Here is a 26,448-nt window from a genome sequence, read left to right as displayed (position 1 = left end):
CAATGATCAGATATATTTAATACAAATTTTCCATGCACCTTTACAAATGGGAAACATCACAGTTTTATTTAGACTCTTAAAATATCCTCTTTCACCAGCTGCCCTCCAAAAATACTTTCCTTAGCAGAGGGATTTAAATGCTCCCGTCTCAGAGACCCCTGAGAGATCCTGCCTGGGGATAGGGGTGTCACAAGAACACTGCCAGACACTATCTGTTTTCCGTTTATCCTAATCACTTTATTTTCCAGTTTCCTGTGCGCCCATGATGATTTTTACAGTTCGCCAGTGATCTCACAATGCCAAGAAATGGTCGTAAAGTGGGAACGTGCTGAGGCAATGATAGCAAAGTGATAACATGTAGTCCTAGTACTATACAGCAGACACTCAGCATTTGTTTTGATTTTAGAAAAGTGGGTTTCTTCAATATTTCCTGACTTAGACTGGGGCTTGTGTTTTCATCTCAGTGGTTCGTGTCTCACATGATTATGCATGTTTTCATATTTAGGCATAATACAAGGCAATTGTACAAAAATAGGTATTTATTGTCTTTAAACAAACAAAGTTCATACAAAATTGTATACTCCAGCTATACATTTCCTCAAAAGGCACAGGTAATCATCAATAACACAATCAAAAACTTCAAGGCTTTAAATTTCAAGTATTTTTGGCAGCATGCGATAACAACTTTTCTCTATTTGTCTTGATGTCATACAACTACTTCATATGTCAAATATATGACATAAGAACGTCTTTGGACACAGTCCATTGTGCTTATTTCATGAGCTTGAAATGTCAGAGAACAAAAACATACAGTAGTCAGAGCTCCGTGTCACCAATAGTAGTCTATCTCCAGTGCTTTGTGAGGGAAGTCTGATGTTAGTAGAACCAGACATAGTCTAGGCAAGTAGGCAATAGGCACAGAGTGGGCAGCACTGGCAGTAAACGGAATCAGGACAGTGGGGAGCAGCCAGCCTCTTCATGCTTGCAGAGCAGAGATATCCTGGAGAAGGTTTTGGAGCAACTCTTGCACTGGTATTTCTTGATGTCAGAGTGTGTCTGTAGGTGTGCTCGGAGGTTGGAGCGGTCAGCAAACGCCCGGCTGCAGTGTGGGCAGGAGAAGGGCTTCTCACCTGAAAAAATAAATTGATAACCTCAGAGCCCTAGTGGGTAACTGAATACGGGATGGTGTGAAGTCAAGCTCAATTCATGAAGCAGGTGAATAAAGGTAAAAAGTGTTGCCAGCTGTACATTACTCTGTCCGTACCTGTATGTGTGCGAATGTGTCCCTGGAGCAGCCAAGGCCTGGAGAAGGCCTTCCCACAGAGCTTGCAGACGCAGGGCAGTGTGTGTGTTCGGATGTGCATCTTCAGAGCTCCCAGACTCACGTACTCCTTGTCACAGTACCTGCAGCAGAAGTACTTGTGACACTGCCACTCACAGTGCAACTGCCTGTGCTTAGCCAGCCCAGAGAAGGTGAAGTAGGCTTTGTGACAGTCAAAGCATTCAAAGCGCTCCTGACTAACACTAGAGTGAACAAGGCCCAGGAGGGGATTAGGCATGCTGCCCCTCTCCTCCGGGTGTCTGAAGTCCTGTGAGAGCAGGAAGGTCTGGGGTTCCATGGTTCCCAGGGACTTAAATCCGGACTGTGAGTCTCTTAGCGGATTGTTGTGAGACACTGACAGGGGGTAGGTGATTTCCTGTGTTGAGCTATGCAGGGACAAGCTGGTGTCCCTTGAAGGCAGCCTGTCTACCTTGGGAGAGTGCATGGAGGCTGGTGTGGGGATGAGACTTGGCCCTGGCAGCCAACCCTCCAGGGGCTGAGGAGTGCTGGGGATGTAACAGGGTACCTCAAGATAGACCAGGCTGGTGTGGAGAGCTGTAATGACACAAACACAATTTTATGTTAAAACTTTTTTTACAAGTACACTCAAATGTTTTAATCATACTCTATGAGAATAATTAGGTATCATTTAGTAATACGTTAAAATGTATAGTTAAACATTTGACATTAATTTACAATATTAGGAGCAGTCTCAAAGTACTGAGGGACTGTATTGTGCATATCGATTTGCATAACTTCCAAAGCTCCAATGCATTCCCATAGCATAGCCAACTGGCACTATTTTACTTTCCTTACAAAACGAATCTGATTTCAGTCACATACATTTTCTTTTCCACTTCTATAATGGTAATCTTGACAGTTCAATACAGGAGGGTGGGAGGCTAGCTCGCTTTAAGGGGTGAATTGGAACAAAAACACAGACCGAAGGCACATTTCGGGGGTAAAAGGAGCCTCGAAGGGCACTACATTAGCCTCTTGAACGCGCTTAATAGGACCCTTCAGATCCCAGGAGGAGGGACTATTAATCTCTTCTTTTGTGTGACAGATTTTGCACCTGCTAAACTCCAAAAGCGCATTTGTTGTATTCTATTCCAAGGTATCAGTTCAATCCATCATTATTTACTTTCCTATAACGAACATAATTTTAGACTATGCTGAAATCATATTGTTTGAGTTATAGGCCTAGTGTGTTCAACTACTCAAAGCAAAAATACAATTCCTTTTTAAAATGAGCTATGAATGGAATAAAGATAACGATAAATTCATATTTTTTTCTATGAAATAATGCAAGAAATAGCCAACAGACAAAATAGCAAAGGTATACATTGGTATTTTTTTTTATAGAACTAGATGAGAAGTTCTATATATAACACAACGATAGAAACGTATAATTTCAGTCGATTTTAAAATTTAACTGTACCGTCTGATTTTGAATCCAGAATTCCATAGTTTGGTTTCTTATTAGTGAGATGTTTCTTCACCAGAAAAGACCGTGGCATCTTTATCATATAGCTCTGTTATTGATGAGTCTGCAGCGCCGCAATAATGTAACAAGTGAGTGCTCGTTGAGGAGGATGACCTGTAGAATAAATAGCTGATACTTGGAGGCTGTCTTTTGCCTTGCATTCTTCCGTGGAGTGGAGAGTCAGGTGCAGCGGTCGCTGAGAATTAGCATACACACCCTGTCGGACCAATTAGAATGAAAGGACAAGTGCATGTGGGCGGCACCTCTGCGTCGATCAGTATACCCCAACAAAACAGGTGCATCGCAACACAGTAGTCTGCAAGCCTGTAGACAGGCGACCTGAATTGGCCCTGCCTGGTTGGCTTTATAATTAGTCAAAATATTACCTAACCAGTATTTATTTTTTCTATACTCGTTTTTCTTTATTCTACAAACCTATCACATGGTATAGCAAAAAATGCCAAATAAATGTTTTGTTGTTGGTTGAACTAGCTTACAAAACCTTTCTACACCTTCATAAAACGTGCTCAAAGTCCAGACCTATGATTAGGCCAAATGACAGTGTAAATTTGAATGTACTTTTATTTGTATCCTATGCTTACTTGAAAAGAAAGACAGACTTGAAGTGTTACGTGAGAGGTTCCTTGTCTATTATTCTGTTTCTTTCCATGTCTCATTTGAAAGCAAAGCGTATTCCTGGACCAGTCATGTTCTATTCCATGAAGTGCATCCTATTGAGGCAACCAAACTAGCATTCAAGGAGGGGAGGTCCGTGGGGTAGACAACTAAAAGCAACCGTAACTGTTCATTTATGATGTGGGCAAGAATTCACTTGCTTGAACAGATGACTGGAAAATAAAAGAAATACAATGACCTCAACCACCTACTCCTGAAGGCTAAGACAAAACAAATGTGTTTAAAATTGCACATTGTGCCTTAAAAATCACATGCATGAGTCTAAATGTCTAAGGTAGCCTATAAATGGTTCAAGCCCTGCGGATTGGCTGATACCCATGGTATACGGACTGATATGACACAGCTATGACAAAATATACATTTTTATTGCTCTAATTACATTTGTAACCAGTAAGGCACCTCAGGGTTTTGTGGTATATGGCCAATAAACCACGGCTAAAGGCTCTGTCCAGGCACCCCGTGTTGCATCGTGGATAAGAACAGCCCTTAGCCGAGATATGTTGACCATATACACCACACCCCCTCCGGCCTTATTACTTAACTATAACTTGTACAATCTGTTCTGCGGGACAAGGAAATGCCATCATTCATTGACCAATACCGGTTTTATTCAATCATCGCCATCTAGTGTCTCAGCTGTGAATTTGAATAATTTAATTCAAAATAAGACAAATTACAATGTATTTAATACAAATATTAACATCCATCATTGTACCAAAGGGATATCTTTAATTTAAAAAAGCAGAACGGAGCTTCTTCAGGAAAAAAATATATATACTTAGTGATTAATATGATTAAAATGAAAAGGAATAAAGCAATCCAAACTTAAGTTTATTATCAAGCTCAATAAATGCTAACAAAAATCGTAAGGCTCATTTGGCTTCCAGTAACTTCAATTTCATGCCAAAGGATCGTGTTATATATATACACACACATTTTTAAAAAATAACTTCGATACAACGCCAACATAGAAGCAAAAAACAGCAAACAAAGCATATTAAATTCAAGTACAATCTGGGGTTGTTAAGAGTCCATTAGAAAGAACTGCTGAACTGTGTAAAATCCATGTCAACATCCTGCTAGTGCAGAGCCAAGAGTGTGCCACCCTCCCCATGCTGAAGACGAGCATTGAACACATTTTTCTAAAATGGTCCCATGTCTGCACAAATCAAATTGCCAAACTGTAGATGTGCCCGAAACGCATAAAAAAGGGGAAATAAAGAAATGACCTCAGTCTACAGACCCAAGTGTGGAGAACCGGACAGTTTCCAAGCAAAAAGGTTTAGTGGCTGACTGACTTCTCAATCCTCTCCTCCTCCGTACATGTCAGACAGCTTCTTGAAGCGCGGGCCCCACTCTTGAAGGAGGTCGTAGTCCTGGTCGCCTCCTGAGTTGGAGGAGTTGAGGGAACTGAGGGAGCCGGCCTCAGAGCCACCTCCTTCATAGTCAAACACCAGGAGGGAGTCGTAGGGAGGGGCAGTGGGGTCGTTGTCAGCTGCCTTCAGGTTCTGGTCAACAGAAAGATTACATTTTACCACCTTGAACATACAGCACAAATTCTAAACATGCATTCTGACATTATCCATGTCAAATCCAGTTATTTCCATGACAAATCATCTCCAGAAGACCTAGATATGACATTAACTGTGCATTCTACTCATAGTATAAATCAGTTCAAGACTTGACTCACATCATCAATGAAGTTGCCAATGTCGGCTGGGTTGGCGGGTCGTGGACGATACTCTGGCCGGGCCATGGTTGGAGCGATGTCATTACGGAAAACATCAGGACGGTTATCCAGACCTCTGTGCAGGACACTCAAGTCGAAATCCTGAAGGTGGAAAGATGTACAGACATGTATTATATTACAAGACCAGAAGACACAGAAACATAAAAACATTGAGTGACAGATGCAATGGTTTGCAATAACATGTACATCACAATAAAAAGAAAACAGGTTTGGTCCCGGGCAAAAAAAATTCTGAGCCAACAGTCAGCGGGCCAGAACATAGTAAATATATAATATTAGCACAATTGGCCTACACAACAAATTTAACATGTTTAACACATGATTAGTACATAATAAACTCAGTGACAATAATTTATCTGATTAAGCTCAAAATTTGTCTATTCAATTAGTCAATTTCTGTGCGTTGATTGGTGGGGAAAAAAAACAAGTCTACGTAGCCTACACTACTTATTTTAACATTACCATTTGTTCAGAACAATTTACTTGATAGCAAGATAAAAAGGTACCTCTCAAAGTCTCCAGAAGGTGGCTAATGAAAATCGATGTTGATAAGAATGTACAGAGATGCGTTCATCGCTCCATCTTTTCCCAATGCCTTATTTGCAATGAAAATATTGCTGTTTACCAATAATTAAATCTGACATAATTATGAATCTAAGCATAAAACTCAGTGCCCTTCCGCCCCATAGAGGCCAGACGCAGAAACATTTAATTATTAACTGTAAGCTGTACACAGCTTTTTGCAGACATATTCTGTAACTTAAATAAAACAGGTTCAATCTGTGGGAAGTGGGAAACAGTCGTGGACATGGAGAAATTTGAGTTCTTTACTAGGAAGCTTGAGTTGTTGGATTTGGACTTATCATCTGGTAGGCTACTGCACTTCAGCACACTGAAGACACGACAAGCAGAGGGACCAGGCCGCAGCATTGTCAGAGGTGATGGAAGATTTCACCAAGCAGCTGAGAGAACTTATCCACCAGATTTGAAGACCACAGCAAGCCAAAGGATATCATTGCGTTTGTACGTAATCCTCTCAGTCCACCCAGGTGGAGAATTCTCCTCCCTTGCTAAAAAAAATGATACCCTCGCTGGATGAGGCAAAAAAATAACCTGATTGAATTCCAGACATCGAGCCATATAAGGGATGCGCTCAGGAGTGCCGAGTCCCTGTGTGAGTTTTGGGTGGCATGCTCAGAGGAATACAGCACAATAAAGAAACGTGCATTTTTTTGTGCTAACAATGTTTGGATCGACTTAATGAGAGTCCTCATTTTCCTCCATGAAGGCAATATACTCATGACAGGAACCGGCTTATCACAAAGTCAATCGAAGACTGCCTGCACATCAAAATCGCATTAATCCATCAAACCAGACATCCACAAGATTGTGTCCGAGGGGAAAGACAACTTCTCATTGAATAAGTAACTTAGTGGCCTATATGACTGCATTTAATAAATGCTAATATTGTGAGAGCTTATCCAGGGACATATACGTGTCACGCTGACAGTATGTTCTGTTAAAAAACAATTTGAGACAGTTGGGGAACCCTGGCCTAGTAGGCTTGTTCTGAGCTAGTCTAGGGAGCGCTCCCCTCACCTGGTCATCCTCGCCACCTCCCTCCTCGTCATAGTAGTAGATGTTGTCCCTGACATCGTCCTCTTGCAGCAGAGGCTCCTTCTTCTCACCACCTCTCTTCCGCAGGAACATGAGCAGCAGAAGAGACAACACTGGGGCACAACATAAACACAGGGCCTTAACACACTAGTACATCACTGTGTATTAACAATTACATATGTACGCGTCGAGGACAGCACTGACTAAACACGTTAGTGCCGGGTTAAACAAATGAACAACTTACATAGGAGTAGTAAGACTGCTCCTAGAATTCCCAGAATGCTAGAGATGCCGAAGCCTGCTACAGCTTTATCGGTACACTGGACATCTGCTCCTTTGCAGTCACACACGGAGGCCTGGATGGTGCTGTCATGGTGCAGGCCCTGGTTGTCAGACACTCTCAGGACAACCATGTAATCTCCACTGTCCAACACAGTCTTCAGTGTCAGGATAATGCCCGTCTCTGAAATGGAAAACGGGTAACATTTAACAGCGCAATTGTTTTAAAGGGGGGAAAGTACTGTAGTTCTGGGGAACATCAATACATACTTGTGTCGTTCATTCTGGCAGTCCAGTTAGAATGGGACGACCCCTGAAGCTGTACGGTGTATGGAGCAGCAAAGCCCGCGCTGTCTTTATCAGTGACTGACAGCAGCTGTGGGGAGGACTCCTTGTTGCAGACCCTGATCACACTCTCGTCGATGGTTGGAGCATTATCATTCACATCCTCCAGCTCTATGATAAGGGTGCCAGTGCCAGTTGCCGGGATTTCATCTGCATATCCAAATTAGAGCACTGTCACTCAGGGTCAAGTTTAGTGTGTGGTCATTTACAAAATTTTAAATATTAACATTAGAAAAAGGGAACATTTAAATACCGTTGTCGATGCCCAGAACAACAACAGAGTATTTGTTGTCTTGGACAAAAGTGGATTCTCTGTCCATGAGGCTCTTGACTTTGATCAGCCCAGTGTCTTTGTTGATACTTAGCCATCCAGCAGGATCATTGCGTATCTTGTATCTGTGTAGTAAATGTAAAAAAATAAGTAAGAGCATTGCTTACAACCTGTACAGTCGTCATTTGAAAAATGTTTTCCTCTTCAAATCTTACAAAACATAAGAAATTGTAAATGAAGTTCTAATCTTACGTGACTTTCTGATTCCTTGCAGTGTCTGGGTCTGTGGCGGTGTACAGAACCAGGTCACTGTCAACAGGGAGGTCCTCAGGTTTCCTGATAATCTTCTCCACTGGGGTGAAGACTGGAGCTTCATTCACATCCTCCACATTCACTACAACAGTAGCAGTGGAGGTGGGCAGGCTGATTGCGAATGGGACTTCATTTTGCACAGTGACCAGCAGAGTGTACTTGTTGTTCTTCTCAAAGTCAAGCGGCTGTGTTGAAAGAACAGAAAAGCCCATCAGCATAGGAATCCTTCAGACATAGAACCAGGATAATTGCGTTTATATCTACAATCACTCTCCCCCTACACATTTACCCAACGTAGCAAAAACTTTTAATTTGGCTCCTTAATCCAGGATTTTATATAATTTGTTTCATATGAAGCAACGGTACAAAATGTAACTTTTCATTGAGGGTATTTTCATAGATATCCATTTTACCATTTATAAATAAAAGCACTTCATGCATCTTGCCCCCTTCTTAGTCATAGGTATTTCTACAAATTCAGAGTATTAAAGTAGTCAAAGTTGAGTATTTGGTTCCATATTCCTCGCACGCCATGACCATGTCAAGCTTGCAACTACAAACTTGGATGCATTTTCAGTTTGTTGTGCCCAATAGAAATGAATGGTAAATAAGAATGTTTCTGAACAACTTTACATTATGTGGATGCTACCATGACTACGGATAATCCTGAATGAATCATGAATAATGATTAGCGAGAAAGTTGGAGGCAAAAAGTTCATACCCCCAAAACATGCCAACCTCTCACCATTCCCAATAAACATTTTTTGTGGGTATGCAATTCATCCCTTGAACTCTCACTCATCGTGATTCAAGTCATCCATGATTATCCAGAATAAAATGGTAGCATACACACAAATGTAGAAGGGTTTAGAAACATTCGTATTTACAATAAGAGACATGCATGGCAAATTATGTATTTTCTATAGACCCCTTTCTGTGTTTGCTGCACGAGGGCAATATGCAAAGACAGTTGGTGGCCTTATAGAACTCCAGCAAAAAATGCCTATATTTACATGCTGCTTATGAGTGCATTTCACACTTCTTATAGATAATACATTGGATTTTAAGACTGATTTGAATGCCCTGTTTAATATAATGTTTGTGTCATTGCAAATCAACTGCATTATACTTAACACGTCAACCAGTAAAATGGCTCTTTGGCTAGCTTTTGCTACAGCATATCATAGAGCGTAAGTATTCTAGCGAACAACTGCTGCATCCAAAATTGTTATTTTGCAAAGTTCAACCAAATATAATCTTAGTGACTGTTCAAGGAAGAATCAAAACATTGTAAGTGTACGAGAACCCCAAAAAGTTAGTTTAGAAGTAATAAAAAGGTGAAACTAGGCCATGTCGAACGGGTGCAGATGGCGATGGCTTTCTTACTGCCGCCAAAATTGTGAGCATCTTAGCGCAAAGTCAAATAAAAATGGGATATTGTGTACTGTCGGCTCATATGAAATATTGGATCTCTAATTTAAAAAAAACACTAGAGTATAGAGTCATCTTAAAATGTTTTAGTGTCACTGTCCAAATAAATACAAAGGGGAGTGAAAATGACTTCTTCCAGGATATCATTCCAGGAAAGCAGCTAAAAAGCTACATTTTGCTGCACCTCCAGAGTAGCAGCTCAAATATATCTATAGGAGAGGATTTCAACATACCTTAGCGGTTGTAATGATGCCCTCCAGCTTGCTAGGGCCTGTGCTCACACTGAAAAGGCCTTGAGGGTCCCCGTCAACTATCTTGTAGGTGGTGGCCCAGGCAGAGGAGTGAGGCTCATCTCCATCAGTCACTGGCATTTTCACCACCAAGGCATCCACTTTATTCTCTGGGACTGACACAGTGTACTGCAAAGGAGAGACGCATGATTATAAAGCTACAAAGAGAGGGCAATTCCATTATGTGTTAAAACGATTGTAAGGTGGCAATTTTAAATTTTGCCTTCAGAAATGTGCTTACCGAAGGCGTCACAAACTGTGGCGCGTTGTCATTGCTGTCCGTTACTGTAATGATGGCTTTGCCAAAGCTGGTAAGGCCATTTCCCTCCGTATCGGCAGCTTGGATTGCCAAAGTATATTTGGTAAATTTCTGACACAAATTAAGTAGAAAATTAAAATCAGAATCACAAGTGTAATGGATGTAGAATGTACACAATGAATATGTGATCGACAAGACTATTGATTTGAAAAGAGACCAACCTCTCTGTCCAACCCAGGTGCGTTAACCCGAATCCCTCCAGTCACAGGGTTGATGACAAACATGTTGGGGCTTGGTAGTGGAGGCTCCTGACTGACAATGGTGTATCTGACATCAGAATTGGCAGAGCCCTCCTCATCAGCATCAGTGGCCGTTACCTGCATGACCTCATCACCTGAACAGAGTGAAGAAAAAATCTGAATCGTCCTGGCATAATTCTCCTTAAAAAAGAACATTGTTAAGCATCGTAAATACTAAGTGTGTGTGAACATACCTGGTTTTGATGCTTCAGGAACTGTTCCCGTAAATGGATCTTGGGTAAATACAGGTTTGTTGTCATTCATATCGATGACTTTCACAATGATCTCCATGGGCTCCTCAGCTATACCTGCACCCACTGCAACAGCATGGGCTAGGAGCTAGAGAGAAAAGTAACGGCAAACATTACTTTAAAACTACATATAATCAGTTTTCAATTAAGTCAAGGGAGGAAATTTAGGATACGCAAACCGTACAATGTATTGGTCTTTTCTCTCCCTGTCCAAAGGCTGGGTCACATAGAGTATTCCAGAGTTTTTGTCCACAGTGAAGAGTCCCACAGGAGGTAGGTCTGCCCCAGTGCCAGTGATGCTGTACTGGATCTTCACCTCTTTATCATTGCTGGACTTGATCTGGTTTACAAGGATAATAGAATCCACGTCAATGAAGAAATGTCCAACACTGATATTAGAGTAACGGAAAAACGATCCTTAACCTACAAGACACTTACCTGCACCATATTCTTGGGGAACGGGCCTCGGTCATTCTCTGGGAAGTTGATGGGAGGAATGACCCAGTCCCTCTTCCTTCTTTTCAGACCTCCTGAAGACTTAGGGAAGTTCAGAACAGGTAGAGACAGACTTTCTTCTGGCTGTGGAATTGAAACAAAAAACATGAAATATCAAGTCTATGGTTTTACAGCACCCAAATACATAGAGCATTTTACAGAAACTGCCATCAAACTTCAATTGACTTGAAAATGACAGAATTAGAATATTTCCAGCTAAGTCATTGAAACCCTTCCAGAGATGCAGTTGCCCATCTATCCACTAGAGGACACCATAGTCTCATTAATTTAACCAGTCATATACCTTGGGCTGGGTGGTCATCTCATGGTGATTGTGGTGGTGGCCATGTCTGGCCTCATGCAGCACTCTGACTGGAACCGTGATCTTCTTGCCCTTGGAATGGGTAGAGACATAGAACTCCTTATGTCCATTATGCAGAGTCAGCCCCCTCTTCAGTTTCAGCGTCCCGTCGCCATCTACTTTGAAGCGTGAATCCTCGGAGTGAAAGAGAAAGCTGGTACGGCTGGTGCAGTCATCAAAAACCACTGCAAGGTCAAAGAGAAAGGTGGTCAGAGGATATTTTAAAAGTAATATGCATGTGGGCTTAAAAAGTAACCATTGAAAGCACTTCAGTAACAGGAAAAGATTTAAAGCACCATCCCAATCTCAAATTTATAACATCAGTGGGTTCTTGATGAACTGATAAGAGCCACCACAGACTCTCTCCGTAAATGTATAAATGGAATACTGGTCATACTAACGAAGCAGCAAAATGGCCTTCTAAAACACCTAGGCCTAGTCGCCTCATGATCGCAGCTCTGATCTGCTGCAAAGACATTATGCAGGGCTTATTACATGCACAATGTAAAAACCCACAACATGTCAGACTTGCAAAAGAGTAAATTGACCCATATCCTCATGTAACTATTAACATGACATGTATAACTAGTACTGTACAACTTAGAACAATATACAATGTACTAGGTGGAGATTAAGCTGCCATGGTATACAAGTAGTCTACTAGAATCATCCTGTGTGGACAGAGAGCAGAGTTGACTTGCCCAGCCCTGGGTTGAGACTCAAGGACAGGCAGGCAGCAACATCTGGTTTCACATGACTACTATAAACATCCTGAGGCATAGACCTAGCTCTACAAAGAGGTCTGAATGTATCATTATGCTCCTATTAGCTTACAAAAGAAGTTGATTAAGTATTATTTAGAAACCCCAAATCAATACACCTCTTTCCAGCCTAATGAACTGGCTAAATGTTATGCAGAAATTGTGCAATGACACAAAACAAGAAATGTGTGGTTGAGAAAGATATGGAAGTGTGGTTTTCAGAAGTAAAAACTGAACTAGATGTATGCCACAGTACCCACTTCTGCTTTCTGCTCATTCTATTAAGAGTTAGGTACTAGAGAATCAGGTAGGTAGAGGTACAGCGACTACCACTCTTTAGGCAAGATGGTGGCTGTCAAAGAGTTGAACAAATTAAAGAAAGATGTAGGTGTTAAAGCTTAAGTCCAGAGCAACAAAAAGAAAATCAGGCCACTTGTAACAAAAACATTTGTTTTACAACTGGCTGTCTCATCGTTGTTGGTGGTAAATCAGGCCTAACACTTGTGTCATCTGCAAACTTGATGTGGTTGGCCACGCAGTCATGGGTGAACAGGAGGGGGATAAATAGAGATTACCGTGACTCAACGGTCAGGTGGTATTTGACTGCGGTTCTGCCTCATTACTGCCGGTGTGGCAGTAATACGGTAACCACAACAGCCCTAGGTATAGCCTACTGACCATAAACTGAAAATTGGATACACAATTAATCTAGCTAGGCTATACTCCAATTAAACAAATTCTAGTAATTGCCTGTGGACTGTATTATTATGCAAACTGGATGTTCTGTTCCATTATGCTACACTCCAAACTTTCTATCCATGACTCAAGGAGAGAACGTATAGGCTTAGGTGATGAATAGCTTAGTAAAAGGGCATTTTCATAATTAAAAAGGCTGACATTAACTTTCGCTACAGAATCTCACTGTGCGTTTCCATCTCCTCCCGTCAACAGTTTAATGATATACGTTTTGTGAAAACATGTTACAAGCGTTGTTCCCGAACAGATTTCACTTGTTTCCCAAATTAAGCACTGGGTAGCTGCAGGAGCTGGGTTGGAGAGCCCATGGCATAGAGTTTGGGCAGAATATCACCTGTTGCACAGCAAAAGGCTGCATGCTCCTCGAACAGTGACTGTTGCAGAGTGAAACTATTGTTCTTATAAACCCAGACATTTTTATATGCAATCCCATGTGAAAGGAGAGTTGGTTGCCACTAAAAACAGGATCCCAGCTGCTACTATATTTATTTCTCAGCTGCTACTATATTTATTTCCCAGATGCTGATATTAAGCCGGAGTAGACTACCTGGCAGGAGTGAAAAACGAACTGTCGCTATTCATGTGCATACGGACGACATGTATTTTTACTCCTGACAAATTTGATAATGAACCATTCTAAATAAAAACAAATGACATATTAGTAAAGACAAGATTAAATTGAGAATAGTCTGAAGGGTGAAAATATGAGCGAGAGAAAAGCGCGTGTAGCCTGAAGCAAGCTTTTTTTGCGACTTTCAAATATTCAATAGCCTATAGTCACATCAGGGGTCCATTTAGAGATCAGAAATATGCATTTTAAACCACGACATCTGCATTTTATTTTGAAAGTCCTGTTTTTTGCTTCAATAGAGTGATCAGGGACGTGCAACTATAGTTATTATTAATCACACAAAACACATTAGTCACATTTGGCAGAGAACAGCTTCATTTTCAGATGTCTAAGTGCAACGCTATTTGGCTAGCAGCCATATAAGTAAATGAGCTTACAGTGAACTTTTTGGCAAAAACAACGCATGGTCATCATATTTCGAATGCTACATTTCCTACTGTTTTGCTCAAAGTCAATCTTGCATTTTTTTCCAGAGAAAAATGGGCTACACTGAGAAAAGTACTGGAGTAGCTTTACAGTCAAATGCCCGTTCGTGAATTCTCAGAGGAGAGATGTGCAAATTAAGCACAATCTGCTGGCCTAGAAGGCCAGCATCCCAGACTTGCCTCTACACAGTTGACATTTTGAGACTGGTGTTTTGCGGGTACTATTTAATAAAGCTGCCAGTTGAGGACTTGTGAGGCCTCTGTTTCTTAAACTAGACACTAATGTATGTCCTCTTGCTCAGTTGTGCACCGGGACCTCGCACTCCTCTTTCTATTCTGGTTAGAGACAGTTTGCGCTGTTCTGTGAAGGGAGCAATACACAGCGTTGTACGAGATCTTCAGTTTCTTGGCAATTTCTTGCATGGAATAGTCTTCATTTCTCAGAACAAGAATAGACTGATGAGTTTCAGAAGAAAGGTCTTTGTTTCTGGCCATTTTGAGCCTGTAATCAAACCCACAAATGCTGATTCTCCAGATACTCAACTAGTATAAAGAAGGCCAGTTTAATTGCTTCTTTAATCAGAACAGTTTCAGCTGTGCTAACATAATTGCAGAAAGGTTTTCTAATGATCAATTAGCCTTTTAAAATGATAGCTAATCCAAGTTTAACACAACATGCCATTGGAACACATGAGTGATGGTTGCTGATAATGGGCCTCTGTAGATATCCCATAATTTTCAATTTTTTAAAACCAGTTTCCAGCTACCATAGTCATTTACAACATCTACACTGTATTTCTGATCAATTTGATGTTATTTTAATGGACAGTGTGCTTTTCTTTCAAAAACAAGGACATTTCTAAGTCACCCCAAACTTTTAAACAGTAGTGTAATATTTGGATTTCTAAGACATTCTAAAGGTTTGTCTGACTGGTTGTCTGATCAATACCTTAATTCTTTTAAAAAAATATAACAGTATCTGTACTCCAAGTCATGTGAAATCCATAGATACGGTGAAATGCTTACTCACAAGCCCTTAACCAACAGCGCAGTTCAAGAGTTAAGCAAATATTTAACAAATAAACTAAATTAATATATAATTTAAAAAACAAGGCTATATACAGGGGGTACCAGTACCGAGTCAGTGTGCGGGGGTACAGGTTAGTTGAGGTAATTTGTACATGTAGGTAGGGGTGAAGTGACTACGCATAGATAATAAAGAGCGAGTAGCAGCAGTGCACAAAACAAATGGATGGGGGAGGGGGGGGGTCAATATAATAGATTAACAATTAGAACAATTAATAAAATGGCAACTGGACTAATGGCTTAGGTGTAGAAGCTGTTAAGGAGCATTGGGAAGCTTGGACCCAGTGATGTACTGGACCATACGCACTACCCTCTGTAGCGCCTCACGGTCAGATGCCGAGCAGTTGTCATACCAGGTGATGATGCAACCGATCAGGATGCTCTCAACCATGCAGCTGTAGATCTTTGAGGATCTGGGGACCCATGCCAAATCTTTTCAGTCTCCAGAGGGGGAAAGGTTTTGTCGTGCCCGCCTCAACTGTCTTGGTGTGTTTGGACCAAAATAGTTTGTTGAGGATGTGGACACCAAGGAACTTGAAGCGCTCGACCCTCTCCACTACAGCCCTGTTGATGTTTATGGGGGCCTGTTCGGCCCGCCTTTCCCTGTAGTCCACGATCAGCTCCTTTGTCTCGCTCACATTGAGGGAGGTGGTTGTCCTGGCACCACACTGCCAGTTCTCTGACCTCCTCCCTATAGGTTGTCTCATCGTTGTCGGTGATCAGACCTACCACTGTTGTGTCATCGACAAACTTAATGGTGTTGGAGTCGTGCCTGGCCGTGCAGTCATGAGTGAACAGGGAGTACAGGAGGGGACTAAGTACACACCCCTGAGGGGTACCAGTGTTGAGGATCAGCATGGCAGACATGTTGCCTACTCTTATCACCTGGGGGAGGCCCATCAGGAAGTCCAGGATCCAGTTGCAGAGGGAGGAGTTTAATCCCAGGGTCCTTAGCTTAGTGATGAGCTTCCTGGGCACTATGGTGTTGAACGCTGAGCTGTAGTCAATGAACAGCATTCTCACATAGGTGTTCCTTTTGTCCAGATGGGAAAGGGCACTGTGGAGTGCGATTGCGTCATCTGTTGGAGCGGTATGCGAATTGGAGTGGGTCTAGGGTAACCGGGAAGATGCTGTTGATGTAAGCCATGACCAGCCTTTCAAAGCACTTCATGGCTACCGATTTGAGTGCTACAGGGCAATAATCATTTAGGCAGGTTACCTTTGCTTCCTTGGGCACAGGGACTACGGTGGTCTGCTTGAAACATGTAGGTACTACAGACTGTCTGGGAGAGGTTGAAAATGTCAGTGAAGACACTTGGTCCGCGCATGCTTTGAGTACACGTCCTGGTAATCCGTCTGGCCCCGCAGCTTTGTGAACGTTGACCTGCAAAGGTCTTGCTCACGTCGGCTACCGAAAGCGTTACAGTCATCCAGAACAGCTGGTGCTCTCATGCATGCTTCAGTGTTGCTTGCCTCGAAGCCAGCACATAAGGCATTTAGTTTGTCTGGTAGGCTCGAGTCACTGGGCAGCTCACGTCTGGGTTTCCCTTTGTAGTCCGTAAAAGTTTTCAAGCCCTGCCACATATGACGAGCATCAGAGCCGGTGTAGGATTCAATCTTAATCCTGTATTGACACTTTGCTTGTTTGATGGTTCGTCTGAGGTAGAGGTCGACCGATTAAAATGAGAACTTGAAATCAGCCCTAATTAATCGGAAATCTGTATTTTTGGACACCGATTTGGGCCAATGTTTTTTTTTTTACACCTTTATTTGACTAGGCAAGTTAGTTAACCTGTTGCGACGACCAAACCCGGATCCGGGATTCTATTTATAGACCTAAGCTCATTACCATAACGCAACGTTAACTATTCATGAAAATCGCAAATGAAATGAAATAAATATGCTATCTCTCAAGCTTAGCCTTTTGTTAACAACACTGTCATCTCAGATTTTCAAAATATGCTTTTCAACCATAGGAAAACAATAATTTGTGTAACAGTAGCTAGCTAGCATAGCATTTAGTGTTAGCATTAGCGTTAGCATTTAGCAGGCAACTATCACAAAAACAAGTAAAGCCTTCAAATAAAATAACTTACCTTTGAAGAACTTCTGATGTTTTCAATGAGGAGTTAGATAGCAGTTAGATAGCAGATGCTCAGTTTTTCCAAAAAGATTCTTTGTGTATTAGAAATAGCTCCGTTTTGTACATCACATTTGGCTACCAAAAAAAAAAAATATATAAAAAAAAAAAACGAAAATTCAGCCCTCAAAACGCGAACTTTTTTCCAAATGAACTCCATAATATCGACTGAAACATGGCAAACGTGGTTTAGAATCAATCCTCAAGGTGTTTTTCCACATATCTCTTCAATGATATATCCTTCGTGGAAGCCTGGTTTCTCCTTGCTCTCAAATGGAAAAATAATTGCACCTGGCTTTACGCTCCAATTTCGACGCAGGGACACCAGGCGGACACTTGGAAAATGTAGTCTCTTATGGTCAATCTTCCAATGATATGCCTACAAATACGTCACAATGCTGCTAATACCTTGGGGGAACGACAGAAAGTGTAGGCTCATTCCTTGCGCAATCACAGCCATATAAGGAGACAATGGAAAACAGAGCTTCAGAAATTCTGCTCATTTCCTGGTTGACGCATCATCTTGGTTTCGCCTGTAGAATGAGTTCTGGGGCACTTACAGACAATATCTTTGCAGATTTTGAAACTTCAGAGTGTTTTCTTTCAAAAACTGTCAAGAATATGCATAGTCGAGCATCTTTTCGTGACAAAATATTGCGCTTAAAACGGGAACGTTTTTTATCCAAAAATGAAATAGCGCCCCTAGAGATCAAAGAGGTTAAGAAAACATTGTTTTCAATGACGGCCTAGGAACGGTGGGTTAACTGCCTCGTTCAGGGGCAGAACGACAGAGTCTCTCCATGTCAGCTCGGGGGATCCAACCTTGCTACCTTACAGTTAACTAGTCTAACGCTCTAACCATCTGCCTCTCATTGCACTCCACAAGGAGACTGCCTGTTATGCAAATGCAGTAACCCAAGGTAAGCTGCTAGCTAGCATTAACTTCTTATAAAAAACAATCATAATCACTAGTTAACTACGCATGGTTGATGATAGATTATCTAGCGTGTCCTGTGTTGCATATAATCGGTGCGGTGCGTATCGTTGCTCCAATGTGTACCTAACCATAAACTAATGCCTTTCTTAAAATCAAGACACAGAAGTATATATTTTTAAACCTGCACATTTAGCTAAAAGAAACCCAGGTAAGCAGGCAATATTAACCAGGTGAAATTGTGTCACTTCTCTTGCGTTCATTGCACGCAGAGTCAGTGTATTTGCAACAGTTTGGGCCACCTGATTTGCCAGAATTTTACATAATTATGACATAACATTGAAGGTTGTGCAATGTAACAGGGATGTTTAGACTTATGGATGCCACCCGTTAGATAAAATACGGAACGGTTCCGTATTTCACTGAAAGAATAAACATCTTTTTTTTTTTAGATGATAGGTAATTAATATGGTAGAATCCAGAAACTAAGGCGCGTATATCTGCGTGTTATCATGTTATAATTAAGTCTATGATTTGATAGAGCTGTCTGACTGAGCAATTGTAGGCAACAGCAGGCTCGTAAGCATTCATTCAAACAGCACTTGTGCATTTGCCAGCAGCTGTTCATGACTTCAAGCCTATCAACTCCAGAGATTAGATTGGTGTAACCGATGTGAAATGGCTAGCTAGTTCGCGGGGTGCGGGATAATAGCGTTTCAAACATCACTCGCTCTGAGACTTGGAGTGGTTGTTCCCCTTGCTCTGCAAGGTCCGCGGCTTTTGTGGAGCGATGGGTAGCGCTGCTTCGAGGGTGGCTGTTGTCGTTGTGTTCCTGGTTCGAGCCCAGGGAGGAGCGAGGAGAGGGATGGACGCTTTACTAGTCACACTGGCAACACTAGAGTGCCTATAAGAACATCAAATAGTCAAAGGTATATGAAATACAAATGGTAGAGTGAGAAATAGTCCTGTAATTCCTACAACGTCTTACCTGGGAATATTGAAAAATAACCACCAGGTTTCATATGTTCTCATGTTCTGAGCAAGGAACTTAAACGTTAGCTTTTTTTACATGGCACATATTGCACTTTTACTTTCTTTTCCAACACTTTTTTCATTATTTAAACCAAATTGAACACATGTTTTTATTTGAGGCTACATTTATTTTATTGATGTATTAAGTTAAAATAAGTGTAAAATAAGTGTTCATTCAGTATGTAATTGTCATTATTACAAATAAAAAATAAATGAATAAAAACGGCTGATTAATCGGTATCTGCTTTTTTTGGTCTTCCAATAATCGGTGTTGAAAAATCAGAATTGGTCGACCTCTAGTCTGAGGGGATAGCGGGATTTCTTATAAGCATCCGGATTAGTGTCCCGCTCCTTGAAAGTGGCAGCTCTAGCCTTTAGCTCGATGCGGATGTTGCCTGTAATCCATGGTTTCTGGTTGGGATATGTACGTACGGTCACTGTGGGTACGACGTCAATGCACTTATTGATGAAGCCGATGACTGAGGTAGTAGACTCAATGCCATTGGATAAATCCCAGAACATATTCCAGTCTGTGCTAGCAAAACAGCCCTGTAGCGTAGCATCCGCATCATCTGACCACTTCCGTATTGAGCAAGTCACTGAAACTTCCTGCTTTAGTTTTCGCTTGTAAGCAGGAGGATAGAACTATAGTCCGATTTTCCAGATGGAAGGTGGGGGAGAGCTTTGTATCATCTCTGTGTGTGGAGTAAAGGTGGTCTAGGATTTCTTCACCTCTGATTGCAAATGTGAAATGCTGGTAAAATTTGGTAAAACTGATTTAAGTTTGCCTGCATTAAAGTCCCCAGTCACTAGGAGCACTGCTTCTGGAGGAGCATTTTCTTGTTGGCTTATGGCCTTACAGAGTTGGTTGAGAGCAGTCTTAGTGCCAGCATCGGTCTGTGGTGGTAAGTAGACAGCTACGAATAATATAGATGAGAAATCTTGGTTGATAGTGTGGTCTACAACTTATCATAAGGTAATCTACCTCAGGCGAGCAATACCTCAAGCCTTCTTTAATATTTGACACCGTGCACCAGCTTTTATTGACAAAAAGACACCCTCGTCTTACCAGACGTAGCATCTCTGTTCTGCCGGAGCATGGAAAATCCCGCCAGCTCCGTCGTCGTTCAGCTACAACTCGTTGAAAAAGATATTGCAGTTCTTAATGTCCCGATGGTAGGATAATCATAGGTCATTAATTTAAATTTTCCAATAATTGCATGTTAGCCAGTAGAACAGATGGCAGTTTACTCACTCACCTACAGATTCTCAGAACGCAGCCCGATCTGCACCCTCTTCTTCACGCAAATGACGGGGATTTTAAAAATATATTTAACTAGGTGAGTCTGTTAAGAACAAATTGTTATTTACAATGACGGCCTAAGAACCATGGGTTAACTGCCAGATTTTTACCTTGTCAGCTCGGGGATTCGATCTAGCAACCTTTCGGTTACTGGCCCAACACTAACCACTTGGCTACCTACCTGTGCCCAGTAGAGAACAGTATAGCCTTCTCAGACTCGTCAAAGGATAAAGCTTCTTCCAGTTCATGGTGAGTAATACCTGTTCTGATGTCCAGAATTTATTTGCGGTCATAAGAGACAGTAGCAGCAAAATCATGCTCAAAATAAGTTAACGCAAAAAAAAAAAAAAAAAAAAAAACTTTTCAAAATAGCACAATTGGTCAGGAGCATGTAAAATGTCAGCCATCCTCTTCGGCGCCATCTTAGCAGTCTTCATATTATGAGCCATGTCTTACCTTGTTTCAAAGTAGCCTTGCCAAAGTCCCACCATTGTAAAATAATTGCCTCCATGTTTCTAAGTCTTCGGCGCCATCTTAGCAGTCTTCATATTATGAGCCATGTCTTACCTTGTTTCAAAGTAGCCTTGCCAAAGTCCCACCATTGTAAAATAATTGCCTCCATGTTTCTAAGACTTCCTCATCGAAACCAGCATTTCTCCCCTGTTCTATTGGTTTTCATATCAACTTTCTTTGTCGAGAATCCAAAAAGGCACAATCCTAGTCATATTAGTAAACCCATCCTAGTTGTTAAATCTTTAGATTTCCCCTTTCTAAGTTTAACAGATGATCTCGGTCCCATATGGAACCGCTCGCATCAGGTGCACTGTTTAGAACAAGGTTTTCCTTGCAAATGACAATTTACATTGGCTGCTTCGTTACAGGAGTTACATGTTCAATAATATAGCCTTTTTGCTATGAGATGATAGGCTTGCTAATGTTGCATGTTTCAATTAAGAGCTTAATGATAGGTTGCTACACAAAAGGGAATGATTGAGGCATCATTTCTCATTGATATGCATTATTCATTTGTAATATGCTGTCAGTTGACGCGAATGACAATCAATGTCAGAAATCACTCAGAGGAATCTAGGCGGGCCTAATGGTTATTCCAGGAAGTCTAACCAGTTTCACTCTACTGATCAGATCAGAGCTTATGCCTACACGCCCAGTTAAACTACCAGAGATTTAGCATGTCTCATCGATGAGCTCACTCAGTCTGGTCAACCTCCTTACAAGGAAAAAACAGCCTTCAATTAAGTCAACTTGTTCGAAGCATAATTAAAAGCCATAACAATACAAATCTAGCACACTAAATTGGTCACACAATTACACAATTGTAAGTGAATTGTAAGTGACACTTCGCTTTCTTAGCAAATGTGTGAAAAATCCCTCCATTAGCCCCAATGCGGATCAGACAAACCACAATGCTATTGTAAACAAACTATGACTGAGAAAAGTTCAATGCCATATTTGCCAAGTAATGTACGTCTTGCCAGCCGCACCTCAAAGGCTTATCAAAGGGAGTTACTGGCGGTCCTAGACACAAGTCAATTCTTTACATAGAACCAAAGCAACACTCGAATGTGAAAACTAACCAGCCTTGTATTTCTTGATATGTTGTGCTGTTAAACAGCTGACAATATTGGGCACACCAAATCAAAAATAAATTTGTCAGCAAGTTCACTCACCAAATTGCTCTATTAATTTTATGAAATCAGTGTAATTTCATAGAGAAGCCAGAGACAAGGCCCACAGTCATAGCAAAACATGAAAACAATGTGTGCTCAGTGGATTGTCTGTACAATAAACAGCTGTGCACAGTTTGATTAGGAATCACGAAGGCTCTCTGGGGCAACTGAACAAATATTTAAACACAAAATACTTCCAATTGAACCACTTCTGACAAATTGAACAATGGATACACATTTATCAACGTGTACTGAAATATTCAAAACAGAACACCGTCTGCTGTGAATGAAACTAAAATGTATTCTGAAGTGATGACACACGGTCTTATGCAGCGTTCAAAACAACTGGGACTCGGAAAAATACGAGGTCAAATCATGATGCCAGTGATCTTCAGGTCGGAGCTCTTGAAAGAGGCCCGAATTGTAATTTTGAGTTGGAAGACATTTCAAATAGATATTTCCCAGTCGGAGCTCGTTTTATGCCTTTAGCTTTGAACGCACCGAGCTTCGATATTTCCCAGTTGTTTTGAACAAGGCGTTAGCGTATGACCGGGCAAAAATGTGACAGCGAGGAAGCTACCATCAGTTAGTTCTTACCTTTTCCTAGTCTCCGGCCACTTTGTAAGTGATATCTTTCCACTTTGAAAATGTATATTTCTGAATTGAAACCTGGTAGACATTTTGACTCCGACGACCCTGGTTTGAAAGCCTTACAAAAGGAAAAAAAAGGAATTGTATTTATAAAAACGGCACACGGTCATAAAGTAAATATTCACCAGATTACCATAGAAATGCATTTATACTATCATAATGACCACTCACTACTATTGTTGATATTCTACAAATAGCACAGCACCCTATTGCGAAATGTGGCATATGTATAAAAACATATCCGGGTGCGTTAAACTGGTAATTAAGCAAATAACCGACTAACGCAACGCTGACTAAAACAAAAACACCAGACAAATCATGAAAATGTATCATAAATAAGTTTTTAAATAAGACCTGTAGGCTGAACCAGATACGGGTTCAGACTATATTAGCCAACGTATTCCCAGGTAAATGGCGTTGCCTACATTTCGTGCTACTTTAGAGTGAAATTTAAAAAAACTCTTACCTGGAGAAATAATATTAATACGCCCAATTCCACGAACCAAAATGCCCCCATTTGTTTTCAATAATATTTGGATAGTCGTTCCACCAACAGTAAAAAGTAATCCCTTTACGTGTAGAGGAGAAAAGTCTATTCTTCAAACGTGTGCTTTCTGGGTTGTCGGTTAAGTGAGAAATGAGCTTCAGCAGGTAGTTTCTGGGGAGTGACCTCGCCCATCCGCTCGCTCCATGTATGGGCATGGAAGAAGAACGGCTCCTTATACCCGCACCTATGAAACACAGGTAAATTGTCATAATCCAGAAACCCACAGCAGGGTCCTATGTGCCAAATTATTACACAATAATGTGAGAATTCCGATCGAGAGGAAAAGCACTGATGAGGAAGAATGGGTTCAGGATCAAACACGGTGTCAGTCATTCCATTTCATGATCAAAGTCGTTTCAAACAAAACACAGCAACACTGACAATTTCACAGACTGGAGCAGTCTATATTTGTCAAAAGCTATAATTTGTCAAAATAAGCTTTACATTTTAACAAATGACTGATAAATACATATAGTTTAATCATGATAAAACATATTAATAAGGAGTAGCTTAAACATTTACAGTCAGCATAACATATCAGTACTAAAATTATGTATTGTAGATGGGCTTTACTCTACCACCTGAGGTTTTCTGTGGACCTGATTGGCTACAAATACAGGAAAAATTGCAGCAGGATGTCCTCCATGCATCTTCTTTATCACATCTCCATCATCCTCACCTCAGACGTCGTGGCAGAACAACATTAAATCCTCTGCTTGCTTTGGAGACCCAGCAGCCTTGTGAAGCATTTGTTGAATGATAAGTCTATGATGTCACCTTGTAGAACCAAAGACGTCCTATATACCTAGTCTTTAGTAGTAAGTAACGTTTCGATTACATTATTAAAATATGGAGAGACTGGGCTGTTGGAGAAAATAAAGGTGCTTTGAGGGTTCCAAAGGGAAGGGAAGTTATGACATGCAATATATTTCTTTATCCATTCAATCAGTGACCTTAGAGTACAGAGAATATTGTGGATCATGAGTTTCAAATGTGATCAGTTCATGACCCACATCCAAACATCACATTAAAGGCTTTTCTACTCATGATCCACAATACTGGTATGCATTGCTAGCTAGCATAATCATAACCTCCAAAGTAGTTTTAGCAGTCCCTACCTGTTAATCCATGATTGCCATGGCAGAAACAAAGGCACAAAACGACTGACGGAAATTTAACTAATGCTGTTTTCAAAACAACTTTTGGCGCCGAAAGTTGAAATATCAAAGCCAAACTGTATGTTACTGTTGCCCTCCTGACTAGTCTTCACTAAAACAACAAAACTGTAAGTCATTTGCAACTTTATTATCAGGAAATGTTTAGTAATATCACAAAGATTCAAACTGAATGTTTGAGGCCGTTAAGCGCTGTATTTGGACACGAATGCATGTTTTTCAAACGAGTTAATGTTAGCTAGCCAATATATTTTGCACGCCATCTGATGAGTTGATCACGTGAATGCGGTATAATGAAGCTAAATAGCCTACAGAAAACTACCATTACATTTCTGACATCTGTTTTGAAAAGGTCAGAAACATGCTGTAATGTAGTTGAGCCACAAGCTAACTAGCTAGCTAACGTTAGCCATGTCCCATTTGACATGGGGCAACTATCTACCTAATTACTAGCGTTCACCCTATAAAACAAAATAATGTAGAGAATATGGTTTTGGTTTGAAATTCACTTACCACTAGCTTGAATAATGTACTATTCTTCTCATTAGCTATTACACTAGCTACAATTGCTGAATATTTAACTGCAAAGCAAGACAGTAGCACACAGAATTTAGATTGGCGCATGCCAATGTGATAAATGCGCGCACTATCATATCCATTCAGATGTTAAGCTACTGTATTTTGAAATCTAAATATCTCTTTGCCCCATGTTGTTTTTTGTCTGTTTCTATTTCCCTGCTTGTTTGTGTATATCTTACTGACTGACTAGGCCTCGATAGCCCCATAATTCAATTGAAAAGTAATGTGTTGCTTTATACTTGCTTTATAAGTAATATTGGACAGTTTGTGATGTTTCTGAATAGGAAATTATCCTCACATAAAGTGGTGTAAAAAGAGGTAAAGACGCCATGTGAAATATAGTCCAGTTGTCTCCACTCAAACCATTTGACAGTCTTCAGAACCTCCATTTACAATTAATCTGATGCTCACAGTTCCACAGTCACTTGACATGAAAGTGGGAAATTGTGAGTCAAGCAATTTTATGATCTTATCTTCTTTCTTCCGGTTCCCTTCTTTGTGTTGTATCTCGTCGTCTCTGAATCCACAATCTGAATGAACAGCAGCTGGTATTGTATGATAAATCAAATCGTGTCTGTGTTTTGTCATAGTAAGTATGAACAGTGGAGGTCAATCAGAAATTACATGGTAAGTAGTCCATATCTAACAACTGACTTAATCACATGCCTCACTTCATGACCCAGCAGATAGATACAGTAGCGTATTGTTTGATGGAATATATTTTTAGGCTTTTCATCCCATTTCGGACTCAGAACATCACAAATCATTAAAACCTCTTGCTCATAATGAATACATTAACACACTACAGTGTAATTTGCTACTGCAGTCCTAGATAGACGTATCATGCACTTTTTATCCGTTGTGTGAGACTCAAGTCTCATATGAGACGTCCTTGTAAATATTACAATGTCTTCGCCTCCACTGAAGGACAGTATTTATTTCAGTTTTCCTTATCTTTGCTGGAATGTATAATAGATTCTCCAGAACTACACTCCCTAGCTGGACTTGACTTTGTGCTAATTAGGAGGAAGACTCCCAACTCTTCAGTCAGAGAGGACAGGAGGCTATGGGAATCTTGTTAATCATTATTTAGTTGTGTGCTTGTATATTAACCCCAAAGGACAAATACTCCCGTGAGTGTGGTAAAGTAAACTGTGCTATAACACGTGACTGTGAGAGAGTTCCCAAACTTCGCCAGAGTGAGAGCCTGTGTTGCTGTACTCAGTACTGCATGTGTCAGTGAAGGCTCATTCTATCATCATCACCAGTACATTGGA

The 26,448-nt window shown here is 40.9% G+C and overlaps 2 protein-coding genes across 4 annotated transcripts; both read right to left on the bottom strand.

Annotated features, from left to right (window-relative positions):
• Nucleotides 1-524: 524 nt before the first annotated feature.
• LOC139411388 (zinc finger protein SNAI2-like) lies at nucleotides 525-2,981 on the bottom strand. Its single transcript, XM_071157685.1, has 3 exons — nucleotides 2,763-2,981; nucleotides 1,265-1,876; nucleotides 525-1,130 (listed from the first exon to the last, which is right to left on the bottom strand). Exons 1-3 carry the CDS (start codon nucleotides 2,848-2,850, stop codon nucleotides 949-951), a joined length of 882 nt encoding a protein of 293 aa, XP_071013786.1. The 5' UTR covers nucleotides 2,851-2,981; the 3' UTR covers nucleotides 525-948.
• Nucleotides 2,982-4,089: 1,108 nt separating this feature from the next.
• On the bottom strand, nucleotides 4,090-26,193 carry LOC139411381 (B-cadherin-like). 3 transcript variants are annotated; one of them, XM_071157666.1, is made up of 17 exons: nucleotides 23,999-26,193; nucleotides 23,337-23,601; nucleotides 22,817-22,928; nucleotides 11,407-11,648; nucleotides 11,046-11,186; nucleotides 10,792-10,947; nucleotides 10,551-10,695; nucleotides 10,279-10,451; nucleotides 10,040-10,168; nucleotides 9,742-9,927; nucleotides 8,018-8,262; nucleotides 7,748-7,890; nucleotides 7,420-7,644; nucleotides 7,115-7,333; nucleotides 6,853-6,983; nucleotides 5,194-5,334; nucleotides 4,090-5,011 (listed from the first exon to the last, which is right to left on the bottom strand). In XM_071157666.1, the coding sequence occupies exons 2-17, from the start codon at nucleotides 23,385-23,387 to the stop codon at nucleotides 4,805-4,807; spliced, it is 2,646 nt and encodes an 881-aa protein (XP_071013767.1). In that variant the 5' UTR covers nucleotides 23,388-23,601; nucleotides 23,999-26,193; the 3' UTR covers nucleotides 4,090-4,804. The 3 variants fall into 3 exon arrangements, with proteins under 3 accessions (XP_071013767.1, XP_071013768.1, XP_071013769.1); XM_071157667.1 differs by having other exon boundaries at nucleotides 24,097-24,191; XM_071157668.1 differs by lacking the exon at nucleotides 23,999-26,193 and having other exon boundaries at nucleotides 23,337-23,621.
• Between the last annotated feature and the right edge of the window lie 255 nt (nucleotides 26,194-26,448).

The sequence above is a fragment of the Oncorhynchus clarkii genome, chromosome 6, assembly GCF_045791955.1.
Source record: "Oncorhynchus clarkii lewisi isolate Uvic-CL-2024 chromosome 6, UVic_Ocla_1.0, whole genome shotgun sequence".
Lineage (NCBI taxonomy): Eukaryota > Metazoa > Chordata > Actinopteri > Salmoniformes > Salmonidae > Oncorhynchus > Oncorhynchus clarkii.
The sequence above is the reverse complement of the archived record's forward strand: the minus strand, read 5'-3'. Positions and strand labels throughout refer to the sequence as shown.